The sequence below is a fragment of the Sarcophilus harrisii genome, chromosome 1, assembly GCF_902635505.1.
Source record: "Sarcophilus harrisii chromosome 1, mSarHar1.11, whole genome shotgun sequence".
Classification (NCBI taxonomy): domain Eukaryota; kingdom Metazoa; phylum Chordata; class Mammalia; order Dasyuromorphia; family Dasyuridae; genus Sarcophilus; species Sarcophilus harrisii.
Window position 1 is genome coordinate 506,187,479 of NC_045426.1, and position 14,420 is coordinate 506,201,898.

At 31.0% G+C, this 14,420-nt stretch overlaps 1 protein-coding gene across 9 annotated transcripts in view; it reads right to left on the reverse strand.

The window, feature by feature from the left end:
* PIEZO2 (piezo type mechanosensitive ion channel component 2) overlaps positions 1-14,420 on the reverse strand; it is a 545,237-nt gene that overhangs the window by 342,077 nt on the left and 188,740 nt on the right. For all 9 annotated transcript variants that reach the window (XM_031946650.1, XM_031946649.1, XM_031946651.1 and 6 more), the window contains exon 3: positions 12,245-12,370. In XM_031946650.1, coding sequence (XP_031802510.1) covers positions 12,245-12,370 — 126 coding nt within the window. The remainder of the gene's footprint in view (positions 1-12,244; positions 12,371-14,420) is intronic.

A 14,420-nucleotide genomic window follows, 5' to 3' on the forward strand; every position in this document is an offset into this window, starting at 1 on the left:
TAGCATTTATTAAGAGCTTAATGTTCCAAGCAGTCAACAAGCATTTACTAAATATTTAATACATTTTAAATATTATGCTATGGGAATGCAAAGAAAGACATTACATTCTAATGGTGTTGAGAAACAACCTGAAAAAAAAAAAAAAGATATATACAGAGTAAGTGGGAAAGTAATTTCTGAGGGGAAGAACTTGCTAGTTGAATGTTCAAATATATAAAAAAATTAGAGATTGTCTCTGATTCCAAAATTTTGGAACTGGGCAATTGATATATAGATGCTGGCCTCAAATAAGATTTGAAAAACTGAGCTCTATCTAAAAGAATACATTAGCTAAAACAGGCAAGTGTGAATTTGAAACAAACTAATGAGGAGAGACAAGAACAAACATGGTTAAGACAGGCTTTTCCAGGGGCCAGAGAAATCAAGATCCTCAGGAAGGATTAAGAAAATTCTTGTAGCATATATATATGAAATGACTTGTGTTCTATTTTGGTAGGGAAGTTCCTCCTTAAGCAGAGTTCGCATATTTAGGGTGAGGCTGGTAAGCAGTATTTTGAAAGAGCTGAAGTTGGAGCAATTTTGCTGTTCTAAATCTATTTTGTCTACAATGTAAGTCAAAGAAGATTTAGATAGGTTGATTATATGGCCAAATCAGCAAATTGATCAGCTAAGGAAAGTTAAGAATGCACTGCTTTAATGTCCAGGCTTTAAGTTGCTTCTTTTGATAACTGAGGTAATGGGATATTTCAAGCAATATTGAACCTATGATATGAAGCCTTTAAATATAATTCATTACTCTTTGTATTGCAAAACTATTTTATTACTTTCATTTAGTAAGAAATTCATGGCAGCTATAAGCTGAGACATATTACCAAAGATAATTTGTGTGCTAAGTATGACATAAAATTCCTGATATTAAGAACATGAATGATAGAGAAATGAGGACAATTAGTTGTATAGGGAAACTGAGGATAACAGGTATCAGAGTGTTGCACTGATTTGCGTGAAATAGCAAAAACCTATTAGTAAAGCCACCAGCTACCAAAAGGTGAAGATTTGTGAAGGTACATAAATAAGAATTATAGAGGATAAGTATTGGTTCGATGCAGGATGAAAGACTAGACATATTAATGATATCACTGATTCCTCAATGTATACCTTACAGAATCACAAAATTTCAGAGTTAGAAGAAACAGCTCAGTAATATCCAGTCCTAGGAAAAGCTAGATAGCCCAATGGATAGAGTACTGACCCTGAATTCAGAAGGAACTGAGTTCAAAGCTTACCTCAGACACTTAACACTTTCTAGCTGTGTCACAGTGTCAGTGTGTGACAGTGGACAAGTCACTTAACCTCAAATGCCTAAAAAAATAAAGTAAGGCCAAAAGAGAATATGTCTTATCTCTTTTCATATGGTGACCCTTCAAATATTTACATATACAATCATGCTCCTCTAGCATCTTCTCTTCTCTACTTAACCATCTCTACTATTTTTATGATCCTCCCATGGCCTGGACATAAGTATCTTCATCATACAGGTTTTCCTTTTGCTGCTATTGAGCTTATCAATGTCCTTACTATAAAATTGTGGCAATTAGAATAAAACATAATACCCAGGATATGATCTGATGTAGACAGAGTAGAGAGGAAGTATCATTTCCGCATTCTTGTAAGCTAAGTTTCTCTTAATGCATTATTTTTCTTGGCTACAAAATAAGACATATGACTCAGATTGAGTTTATAGCCCATTAGAATCCCCAAACTAACTATGCTTATCTCCATATTGAAGGATAAGAAAATGAATAATAGATAGCCTTATCTAATGCATAACTTTAAAGAGAAAAAAGCTATTGTAATTGAAAGGCACCAGAGAAATGGCTTTGTTTCTAGGGTTGTAGGACTTGTATTCAAATCTAGTCTTTTATGGTTTCTACTTTTATGACATTAGTCAAATCAATGAATTTCCCAGGAGCTCATTTTTCATTACATGGCATTTGCTGTCTTTTAACTTAGTTCTATTTCATGACTCTATAACAATGTCATTCTACTTATTTCTATATATTTTAGAACAGAATATTGGGTTTCAGACTTAAAATCTAATTACTTTCAATTCAGAGTATCTGTTAAAAAGTAGCCACTTAATTATATGAGCTTGTGCTCTTTACCAAATGTACTTTCACTTAAAACCTGAGTGGAAACAATGGAAAAAGTGCTGTGCCTGGAATCAGGAAAACTCATCTTAGTAGCTTAGACTTACTAGCTAGATATTTACTAGCCATGCAACTCTAGGAAAGTAACTTAACCCTATTTACCTCAATTCTTCATCTGTAAAATGAAGTAGAGAAAGAAATGGCAAACCAAATCAGTTTCTTTGCTAAAAAAAACACCAAATGGGATCATGAAGAATTGGATATGATTGAAAAACAATTAATAATAAGATAATCACAGTTTCTTTTTCAAATGTAAAACTTTTACAAAATTAGCATATTCAAAATTATAACCATCAGGGATGTAATACAAGATCAGATAAAATATTTCTTTTCCTAGAAGTTGAAATTAAATAATACCTTTAAAACTGAAATTGATATTTTTTCTCTATGGATTCTAAAAGAAAAATAACAATTGTTCCAATATCATAATTTCATGTACATTCATCTTTTTGAAATTTCCTTCTTGAGAAAGTAAGCAGGAAATTAGAAAATGTTTACAACATGGGCTTAACTAGAATTTTAGTGACTTAGTCATACATTTTCTGACATAAAAAAATGTTTTTAATGATTAAACAATATCAAATAAAAGTCCTTCTTAATTGAAATTGAAAACATGCTTAACTTTTGTTCACAGGCAAACATAAATGAAACTTCTTTTATCTATGATCTTGAAAAATACTCCTGTTTTATATGAAACTGCATAATCAAGACTATACTATTTTCAAAAATGCCATAATTAAATCTAACCACAAATGGTTCTTACTTCCATTATACTATGGTTTGAGAACATACAACCAAAGCTTTATTCTATCTCTTGGTAGGAGGGACATCCATAATTTCTAGATGGGAGTTTACTTCCATACCACATGGTCTGGTCTCAAGGCTTTTATTGTAAATAATTTACATGAGAATTGCTGCATCATGAAACTGAGGTTATAGAAAATGGTATTTAAGCAAATAAAATTGATCCAAAAGCATTAAGCTTCCTGTACGCCTATATATTTTACATTCAGTGTTTGAGTGAGGGAAAACAAAAAGGAATGGCTCAATGATTCTTTCTTTGAAGGTTTTAATTTCCATTACCTACATTTTCTTCAGTCTTTTTTCATCCTTACTTATCATTTCTCCTCCCAGATATGAGCCCAAAGCCATCAACAAGGAAGAGTGGGAAATATCCAAATAAATATCTTACTGACCAAAACCTTCACTTCTAAGTGCCCAGTGCTCTAATGCTGGCCCTTTTGTGATATAACCTATCCTTAGTCACCCTTAGTGATGCCATCTTAACATGATTTCCTTTTTTTCTTGTAATGGAAATGCACTATTTTGTGTCTCCTCTTTGTTGGATAATTGGCTAATTTAATCAATGAATAATGTTGACGTATTAATGGACTCCATAATAAAAATAGAAATATCTTTCTATGATTCTACTAAAAACATTTAATTGATGCTTTACATGGTTATAGAACTCTATCATTAAAATATCATATATAAATATAATATTATTTCATTTTCACAACTCTGCAAAAGAAGCAAAGTAGCTAATATAATTTTAAAGATAAAACAGCTGAGGCTCACACAACTTAAGTCACTTGCTCAACTCATACAGCCAATAAATAGCAGAGAATAATAATATTGGTCTTTTGATTCTTAGACTAATGCATTTACATATATGTGTAGATAGATCAATGCCTGTAGATAGATATACATGTGTATTGAGTCTACATCAAATATAATGCAATTAATGATAGCAAAACAAAAAACAAAAAACACAATGCCCAATAAAGCACATCTTCAAAACTATTTATAATTTTTAAAAAGGAAAGACTATACATTTTAGCCAATGATAACTATTTATTTTATGTCTCTTCCATTGTTCTATGTCCCTGAATTTATAAGATAGTCGTATTCATTGGTATCTCTTTTAAACTCTTCCTTCTTTATTTTTTTAAATTTTTTGTTCTTCAGGTTCCTTAATTTGTCATTTTAATCATATTTGCAATGTTTTATATCAATTACATGCATAATTACTTTAAGGCATACTTAAATTATTGGATTAAACAATTTGAGTTTTTTACCACTACAAATGAATTAACATATATTTGTAGAGATAATACTTTTTCCTTTTGATAACATCCTTTTGATATAGTTGAAAAAGTGAGACCATTGATTTGAAGCCTATGGTCAGTTGTATAATAATTATTGTGGATTGATAAAGAGTTTACAAAAACAAACAAAAACAGAGAGTTGTTCTCCCATTGAATTAGGATATTTTAATTGGGTATAAGACAGCAGATTAGTTGTTTGTCTAATTATTAAAGAATTTGGAAGCATTTCAAAGGATTTTATAATAGTAATAAAATAATAAATAACTGTTATATTTGTCAGGTACTATATTGGCACTTTACAAATATTTTATTTTTGTCCTTCATTTATTTGCAATTTATTCTCTCTTAAAAGTGTCTTTATATCTTTTGTATCAGATGTATCTTTCTAGAAATTTAACATTTCTTCTATATTTATAGAAATTGGTTCTTTTCTTCAACTGAAATAGATATAACATTTATACTTATAATTTTGTAAAAATTGCTTTTCATGCTCAATTTATCAGATTAAAATTTATTATACTCCATTTTGAGATCACAGTATTGTTCAATTTTCTGAACTTTCAAAAATAATCATAATAAAAAGTTATTATGTTATAACCTTTTCATAAAACTTTATTGTTATATATATTTATGGATTTTCCATTCTTATTAATTAATGCCTATTTTTTACTCTATATTGTAGCAGTTATTTAGAGTATATTTTGAAATATGACAAGGTCTTTTTTTTCATAATTCCATTTGATATTTTACCTGTTTTTCTTGCTAGTCTTTAAATTGTTTTAACTTAATTTTATATTAAAAAACTATTGGAGCTTTTTATTTTTTATTCTTTTTATTTATTTGTGTGTTTTACAGTGAAGTTATACATCAAATTAGGATACAGTTACATTTCTAAAGAATTATTTGAGATCATATTATATCATGAAGAAATAATATCGTTCCAGTCCTTTAATTTACAATTTCTGTTCAAATAGCCTTTTTATTATTTAACCTGTTCTTTTGCTTTCCTTTGTATTAATTCCTGTTCTGATCTTAAGGAGTCCTCTTTTGTATTTTTCTTTGTTATATTAATTTTCTCCTTTCATTTATTCAAATGCAGATTCTACTTTTTTTTTTTTTTCTGATCATAGGCATTTAGAACTAGAAATCTGTTTCTGCTTTGAGTGTAGTGCTTTGTTTTCATAATATTTATAGATAATCTACTAATGGTTTTACTTCTACTTTATTTTATTCAGGTACTGCATAAAATAATTTTATTATTTATATATGCATCTCATCCTACAATTTATGTCTAGCTTTTAAAAAAAAATATTTTAATCTTGATGGCATAGTGGGTAAAGTCAGTGACACCAATATGGGCAAGTCAACAATCATTTTGCTATCTAAGTTTTCTGTAAAATTGGGATAATCACAACATGTATATCTCAGGGATATTATGAAGATAAAATGAGATAAGGAAAATCCTTTGAAAACCTTAAAACATTATACAAATATCAGTTGTTATAATTATTATCTCATATTTCAAACTTTTACTAGGATTTTACTATGACAAAGAATAAAACATTTTCCCCTGAATCTTCTATGTGCATTTGAAAATAAGTATATCTCTTGTTTAATCCATTTTGCTTTGGACATGTCTATTGATTTTTTTTTCTTATTTAGTTTCCTTAGACTTATCGCATCTAAAAATATGGTATTTTAAATTCTTGCTGCGATCACTTTTATATTTATTTCTTTATTAAATACTATCCTGTACTATTTGTTACACACTTGGATATTTTGATGAATCTTTTAATGTTGTATGTAAATATTCAAAAATGTAAAACTTAAGCATTAGATAAACATTCCTTCAGCCACAGGATAAACTATTATTTTCTTAAAATTACTTTGTATTACTTTGAATTTACTTTTGCACTGATGTACAGTTTACTGTTGCATTCCCCAACCAACTAGAGGTTCCTTGGAAATAGGAATTATTTCATTTTTGTTAGGTTCCACAGTACCTGGAAAAGTATCTTACATATTGTTTAGTAGATATTTTTGTAATTAAATATGACCTAAAATCACATGGCTAATTGTTTCAATTTTCTACTTGTTTTTAAGCAGGAAGATACAAACTAATGGACTTGAGAAGCCCTCCAGCAAAAAACAAAAGTAGGAAAGGGTATCTTTTCTGTTTATAGTTGGAGAATAGCGTTGTGGATTTCACTAAATCTAACTTTCATTATATTTTTTGCACATTTTTAAATATTATTTGAGGAAATCTTGTCATGTTTCCTAAGTGGGAAAAGAGTCTTCAGTAAGAGGTCAAGATCCCTGAGCTGTTATTCCCTTGAACAACTACAAATATAGAACAGATTATAAAATTGTAACTATTAATATTTTTCACAGCCATACTTAATAATGAAAAACAAATGTGGTTTTTGTTTCATGATTTTTTTTGACACCTTCAAGACATACTCTTTCATAGTGTTGTTGCTAAAAACTGAAAACTAAATTACTTTCTCTTAAGGTTCTGGTCTTCAATTAAGTAACAAAATTATTTCTCAAGGAACACTGTGCACATGGTACTCTTTCATCTGCTTGCTGAGCAAATGTGAAAAACGGAATTTATTCTTCCTTGTGCAGAATGGAAACCCAATTTGTGTGTGTGTGTGTATTACAAGTCCAGCAAAGTAGTTATTAATGACCTCTTTAGGGACAAGAGATAATGCTCCACCTTGAAATCAAGTAGATGTTTTGATAAGGTGCTCCACCAGGAAATAGAGCTTTTGTCTGTTTGATAATGTTACTCCCTCTTATGCATCTGGACAATCAAATTAATTTATCCTCCTTACCAATAATAAAAATAGAGTAGGAAAAGGAACTAGATCCATGACTTCATTATTACAAGGAGTGAGGAAACTCCCTCTAGCCATGAAGAGCAACACAATAATAATCTTAAAGAGACCTTAAAAATGCTGAGCCTGTATGTGTCACAGGGCTAGTATATAAAAGTGCTTTGCAAACCTGAAAGCTCTATTTGAATACTAGATACTATAATTATTGCTCTTAGGGTTAGTATTATAATTCTTAATTTCAAAGTCAACTTTCAATCTAATATGACACACTTCCTATGATATTTGTAGAATTAAAAAAAAAAACCTGAAATTGTAACATTTTCTCATTTATAAAACACTTTACCCTTACCCTTAAATCTGAAATAAGTAGTTCCAAAGTTATTACTCTTGTTTTACAAACAAGGAAATAGAGATTCAAAGTAGGATAAGGTCACTCTGTTAATCAGCAACTGAGCTGGGAGAACAAAATAGCATAGAATAGCTTAAAAATAGAAATACAATCTGAGGCTGTGGCTTCCACTTATGAGGAACCTTTTGACCAAAGGCATCTCTATTCCAATAGACATCATGTGTATAAGGAATAGTTAGGAAGAGAATACTAAATTGCCTACATAAACATAAAAAGAGAGAATATTTGTTCTGAGTAGTGCTATATTCTGGGAGAAAATGTGATTCAAATGTGAAGAATATAGTCCAATAAATCAAAAGAACTTTAAAGTTATTATAAAGACCAATGATTAAAAAAATAGGAAGTATAGACTAAGTTGACACTGAAACTATATAAGCCAAATCATCTGTAATAGTGTTGATTCATATCCCTAGATTCACAGACTAGCACTAATGTTCCTCATTAAAACACCAGGAGTTGATGAAAGAGTTTTTGGCCATCATGTGGTCCAAAATGTTTCTCTAGGCACTTTCCTGGAGTAAAAGGGAGACTGGAAACAGCAGTAAGAGGCAATGACCCAGTGAAAACGGGATCCAGGTACCATGCTTAGTCTTGAGGAAGAAGTAGTGGTAGGTGGGGGAAGGGATGCCACTGGCCCTAAACTTGAATCAGAAATTCTAATAGTAAATATATTTTTCTTAGTCAGAGGGAAAGAGAGTATTTTAATGAAAGAACCAATTCTATTTTAGAGGAGATGGGGTGAAGTAACATAAATGGTCTTTCTTTTTTCTTTTTTTATGAGTCTAAATTGTAAAATTTCTGTGATCAAATAAATGTAGTGGAAGCAGAGTAAACAAACTAATGGACCTTGAAGTTTCTCTACCTTTCCCATACATCTACCATGGGGTCAAATGGCCTGTTTCTGTGTTTTTTATAATGACATAATTGAAATCTGGGTTACATTTACCTGAATAGCATATTTTTGATGGAATACAAATATTTTAGTAGGCAGCACCACACATGTTGGGAGAGAATTTACAGAACTCACCCCTGCTGCATCTATTTCCTCACTTACCTAGATGAGCACTATTTCAGAAAAAAAAGAAAAAAGTGGAAGGGAGTAGGGGGGACCACTGGTATTAAGTTTCAGTCCTGCACAATGATCCCTTTAACAAACCAGCAAGTCTAGTCAAAAGCTAAATGGGGTGGGTTTTACATTTTTTTTTTTAATTTTACTATTGCCAGGTAATATTCACAGGACTCAAGGGATAGATGGGACTTTCAATGACTCAATATTTCTAAATGCCACTGTTGTCCCCCAAACATATCTGAAACTCTTGAGGGATGCTGGGAGCTTTTTCTGTAATTAGGCTAAAGGTATATGAGTTTTAAAAGTGGGAGAGTAGCAGTTAGAAAAAACAAAATTAAATCCTATATAAACCGAAACTTGGTGGTCTTAGGTTGGGATAGAATTATGATTGCAAAACCTGACCTGTCTGGTTTATTTCATTTTGATTTGCCATGTCTTGGATAGGGCAAAAAAAGGTTCAGAATGCACAGCCTTCCCTGTCTAGACGGTTTTTGCTTTTCAGTTTAAGATTTGCCACTTTACTTTTGCAGATGCCAAAAAACATCTAACCTTCAGGACGTGGAAGATTAAAGAGTTGAGTTTGGGTTTACTATAGCAGTGTAATCTCAACTCTAAAGCACAAGAAACAATATTAGTGAGGTGCCGTCAGCAACTGTGTAATTCCAATAGTCAGGATTTCCATTACGCACCCTAACACAATTTTCAAGAGTTTATAATAACATGATCACACACACACACACACACACACACACACACACAAATGATGTAGGCTGAAAACCTGATCTATGCCAATGTTGGACCAAATGAGCTTGCAAAGTCTGGTCAAATATATATTAGTTTTAAATGCTACACATAAAACCAAAAAAAAAAAAATCTCTTAACATTAATGAACCAAATCTATTTCACATGTCACTGACTTTCTCTGAATGACTTTATGAATTTGGATATTCACATATATGATTTCAATGGATTAAATGATCAGTCCATTTAAAAAAATTCTACTACCCCCCCACCAAAATAAAAATTACTACAAAATATAAGCTACTATAGGTCATTACTAAACTGAAACCATCTGTCTCTTTTAAACACTGAAAATTTCCCAAGAGAATTCCATTACATTTGTTCCTTAATGGAGAAAGTTAAGTGAGGATTTCACTTCAGAAAACCTGTAAAGTAATGAAAGTACAACTGATTCCATCACTCTCAAGATATTAAAAAATTTTTTTTCCCAAAAAAGTAATCAAGTCAATTGTTAAAGACCTTACATGTGATTGTTAGACACCATTATTTGTGGACTTAAATATAATCAATAGATTGAAGAATAAAGAACTCTGCTTCCATGGAGAGGAGGTTGAGAATATAAGAAATGTTTAGAAAAAGGTGTTTTTTTATACTTTAATCCAAGGAGCAGCAGCTACAACACTTACTCAGCAATATTTACATTTCAAAGAGCCTTTTATCTGTTAGGACGTTTGTTTAAACCCATCTTCAAGTCAGAGATAATTTTGACTAAGTAATTAACTAGGTTTTCTGCAAGCCAAAGGAAAGTTATATACTTGTATTTGTTTTGGATAAGGGGAGGGAGATGGGACTTTAAGAGAAGGGAGGCTGAAAATTTCATAAAACTGAAAAAAAGCTTTGTAAATCAGTGGGCAGGTGACTTAGCCCCAGGAGCACTTTGCTTTCTTTTGCTCTTAATTTTTTGCTTGCCAATTCTAAGTTTGTAAACTGTGGAGAAAAAAAATTCTTTTCTTTTTTGAAATAGAAATTTGTTTTACAAATGTTTTAAAAATTGATTTTATATTACATTAAAAAAAAAAAAAAACTATTATGGTACCACAATTACGTCTACATTAATGGTTCCTGACACAGCTTACAGCTGTAATATTCTTAGTTATCAAGCAACTTCCAATATGTGCATATTTAAACCTACTTCATCATTCTTTAAAATATCACACTGTTTTCCACTCTTTCTATTTAAATTCAAATATGTAGTTTAATTGACTGAAAAACTGAAATAGTATCAAAAGGGCAATAAATTCTTGGTTAATTGGTCACAAACTGGGAATTAATGTGCTTTTTACATTTAGGGTCTAGAATGGTATACATTTCATATATATATAAATTCCAGTATAAAATATAACATCCTCTGTTTGGAATGCCCTTCTAAATCTGGCCTCTTCTTTAAATATTTTATTCTGCTCTACACACTACAATCCAGCCACAATGGCCTACCAGGAATCCTCTTCTTCCTCATTTTGCCTTTTTAACTTCCATTCAAAATACTTAAAATTTGACCTCCTAGAGGATTTCCTGGCTCTTTTTCTTAACCATCCATTTACATATTTAAGATTAGTTTTTTTTTTCTATTCTGTATTTATCTTGCATGTACATAGTTATTTACCTATTATTTCTCCCATTAGAATATATGCTACTTTATATTTCTTTGTTCCTCCAGAGCTTAGCACAGTTCCTAAACCATAGAACACATTTAATAAATACTTGTTGATTGTTTGACTAAAAATGATTTGAAGATTATAGCCAGAATGGGCCAATTAGAAATATAAAATCTGGATTGGAGATAAAAATATGAGCTGGAGCAAAAGCTGTTTCCTGTATCTTATTATCAGGAGCCCCAGTATAATAGAGATTTACTTACCCTAGCAGGTGTCCTCAAACTAGGCCTGTGGGCCAGATGCAGCAGCTGAGGGCATTTATCCCCCTCACCCAGGACTATGAAGTTTCTTTATTTAAAGGCCCACAAAACAAAGTTTTTGTTTTTATTATAGTCCATCCCTCCAAAAGTCTGAGGGACAGTGAATTGGCCCCCTATTTAAAAAGTTTGAGGACCCCTGATTTTGACTTTGATGAAACAAGAATAAATCTTTGATGCTTCAGAATATGTGGTATTTAACACAAATTCACAAATAACTAGAAGGTATTGATAAATAAAATCTAGCCATTTGCCAGACCAAGAATGCCTGATGTTTCATAGTTTTTTTTTTTTTTGTTTGTTTGTTTGTTTGTATCTTCATATGTTAATAATACAGCAAAGTTTAGAAGTTTCCCCCTCTGCCCTCAAAAGTGTCACTCAAAAAAAGGGAGTTTTATATAGGCTCTTCAGTTTTTACTTCCTGTCTCATTTGTTTTAAATATGTATTCATTAAAATAAGGTGAAATTTGGATATGCTCATTTGCTAATGTAATCCTAGCTCAGATCTTGATAACAATAAACTTGCCCTATTGTAACTGCCCTCTAGCTTTCCTTTCTGCTTTTTTTGCCTCTGCTCTAAACCATTCTACATGTCATCACTACCTTCATGCCCCCACTTCTTTGCATCTGAGACTATGTCTTATACATAGTAGGCATTAAATCATTAAGTATTAGGAATTTTATTTGTTACTTTGTATATAAGACCTTGTTGAAAACAATTTAGTTCTTTGGTATCACTTATGAATAAGAAGGTACAATATAAAAGAGTTTATTTACTTAGCATTTTGTGGATAAAGAACCACTGAATTATTCCTGAATAAAACTAGTAGAGATTTTCATTAAAACAGCAATATAAGCGCCACATATATGCAATTAATACAACCACCATACTCACAATTATAATTAGGTGCAATCCGATGTTGAGCCTCCAGGCTAGCTAATGTAATATGAAAGATGATATGCAACAACAGGAATGATAGACTGGTGAAGCACAGGGACTTTAACAAGCGTCCTGTGTGCCCTAGAAAACAAGAAACAAGAGAACTATAAGAATATCTAGAATACAATAAAGCTGATTGTGTATATTTACATCTGAATCTTTTTTTCTGTTATGTTATCTACCTCCATACCATTGCTATGAGGAAAATACTTTATGAATTTTAAAGGGCATTAGAATTCTCTTAATTGAAATTATAAACCCATCAATGTTATAAGAGAATTGATTATATGACAAATTAGTAATATGATCCACAAAAAAGACTCTGATTTGCCTATATGCTTTACTTAAGAAAGATCCCATTTTTTTGTAAAAATTATCAACATTTTATGGTTAACAGTCAATTTAGAAAGAGTTCAAGTTATAATAAATGATCATTTCATGCTTAATTTCCAATATAAGTTTTATATTTTTATTAGCTCTAAATTTAAATAACTGTGGTTATATTAGTCAAAACTGATCAGAGTGATACTTTCTCATTTGTGTCAATCTTTAGTCCTTTAATCAATGTCTGGCACATAGTAGACTTGTAATAAATTCTTGTTGGTTAATTGTCACACCCACAAAAAAAAGTTTCAGGAGAAAACATTTTAAGGAAAAATTCATTATATGTGACTTTTAACCTAATCTTATATTTCACTTGTATTTATTTTTATAATAAGGGTTCAAATAATTGGCTCAAAAATATACTACTTTCTGTTGCATATAATAATATCTAGGCAGAACTAAATATTATTAAAGCAATATTAGTTTTTTAATAGTTGATATGAGTGTTATTCAAACAACTGCTAATTCCAAGTCAGATAATTTTATCTTTCTTTTATGGAAATTTTACTTAATATAAACCCATTTTATTGTCTTTTTTTCTTTTTATCTTTCAAATTAATGACATTTTGTCACTATATGCGGAATCCCAAAACATTTTTGGAATCTTATATATGTATTTTAATTGCTTATATACTTTCCAAAAAATGTGCTTTTGTGTCTTTATATATCTGTATATATGTATGTATATATCTGTATATATATGTATATCTGTGTATATTAAACATATACATATAATACACTGTTAAGGGACAGGTCAATTCTCCAAGAGCCTCCACAACTATGGATCATAACATCTAAAGGAGTTGCTGGGCAGCCTTTGCTGACACAGGTGTTGTAGACTGGGAATAAGACAAATTTGAGGCAAAGGGAAGAGGAGAGAGGTCAGACAACTTAACGGCCTCTCAATCAGAGAGGTCAGGGAACAACAACTGTCTCTCGGTCTCCTTGTATCATCCTCTCACAAGAGGAGATCCATTTTGGGTTGGATCTCCAGCAACCACTGTCAGGTGGCTCCCATGTATTCCAACAGCTCTCCCATGTATTGCAACAATACACAATATAAATGGTATATGTGATAGCTATATAGCCAAAAATGTCATTTTCTTATGTCATATTTGAGGAATAAGGATGTCCTATATTGAGAATAATCCATCTCTGAACATTCCAGATCTGTGATTTCATAGACAGGAATGCTTTTTGTCCAGACACTTTTTTTTTTTTTTTTTTTTTTTTTTTACATTTCAGTAATTGATTCCATGAATTGCTATAACCATAAATCCATTACCTATTTGTCAAGCTTTCCTCACCAAGTTCCTCTACTGACTACTAGACTGTACTCAAATATCAGGCTGTCATTATTCCCTTACTTGAAGCCTTTCCAGTTTTATAAGGCTTGACAGATTTGTTCTTTGCTGCTATAGTCTAAGAGTCTGTTATCACTATACTATAGTGGGGCATTGGAGAAGAGCTTTTGCAGGAGGACATTGTTATCATGCCTAGAAAAGTACAGGTGCTTCCTAAAGAACAAAATCAACTATAACACTTGAAATCTGTGCCTATATTGGATATTGGAGTGCATTATACACTCAGAAAAATCTTCAATATAGATGAGTAAAACCAAATTTCTCCAATGAGTAAACCAAGCTTGAATGTGTTTAAAATAATATTAATTTCTGATGTGATTAATAATAATAATGATGAGGAGGAAACAATCTTGGTGACAATATAGATCACTTCTATATAAAAA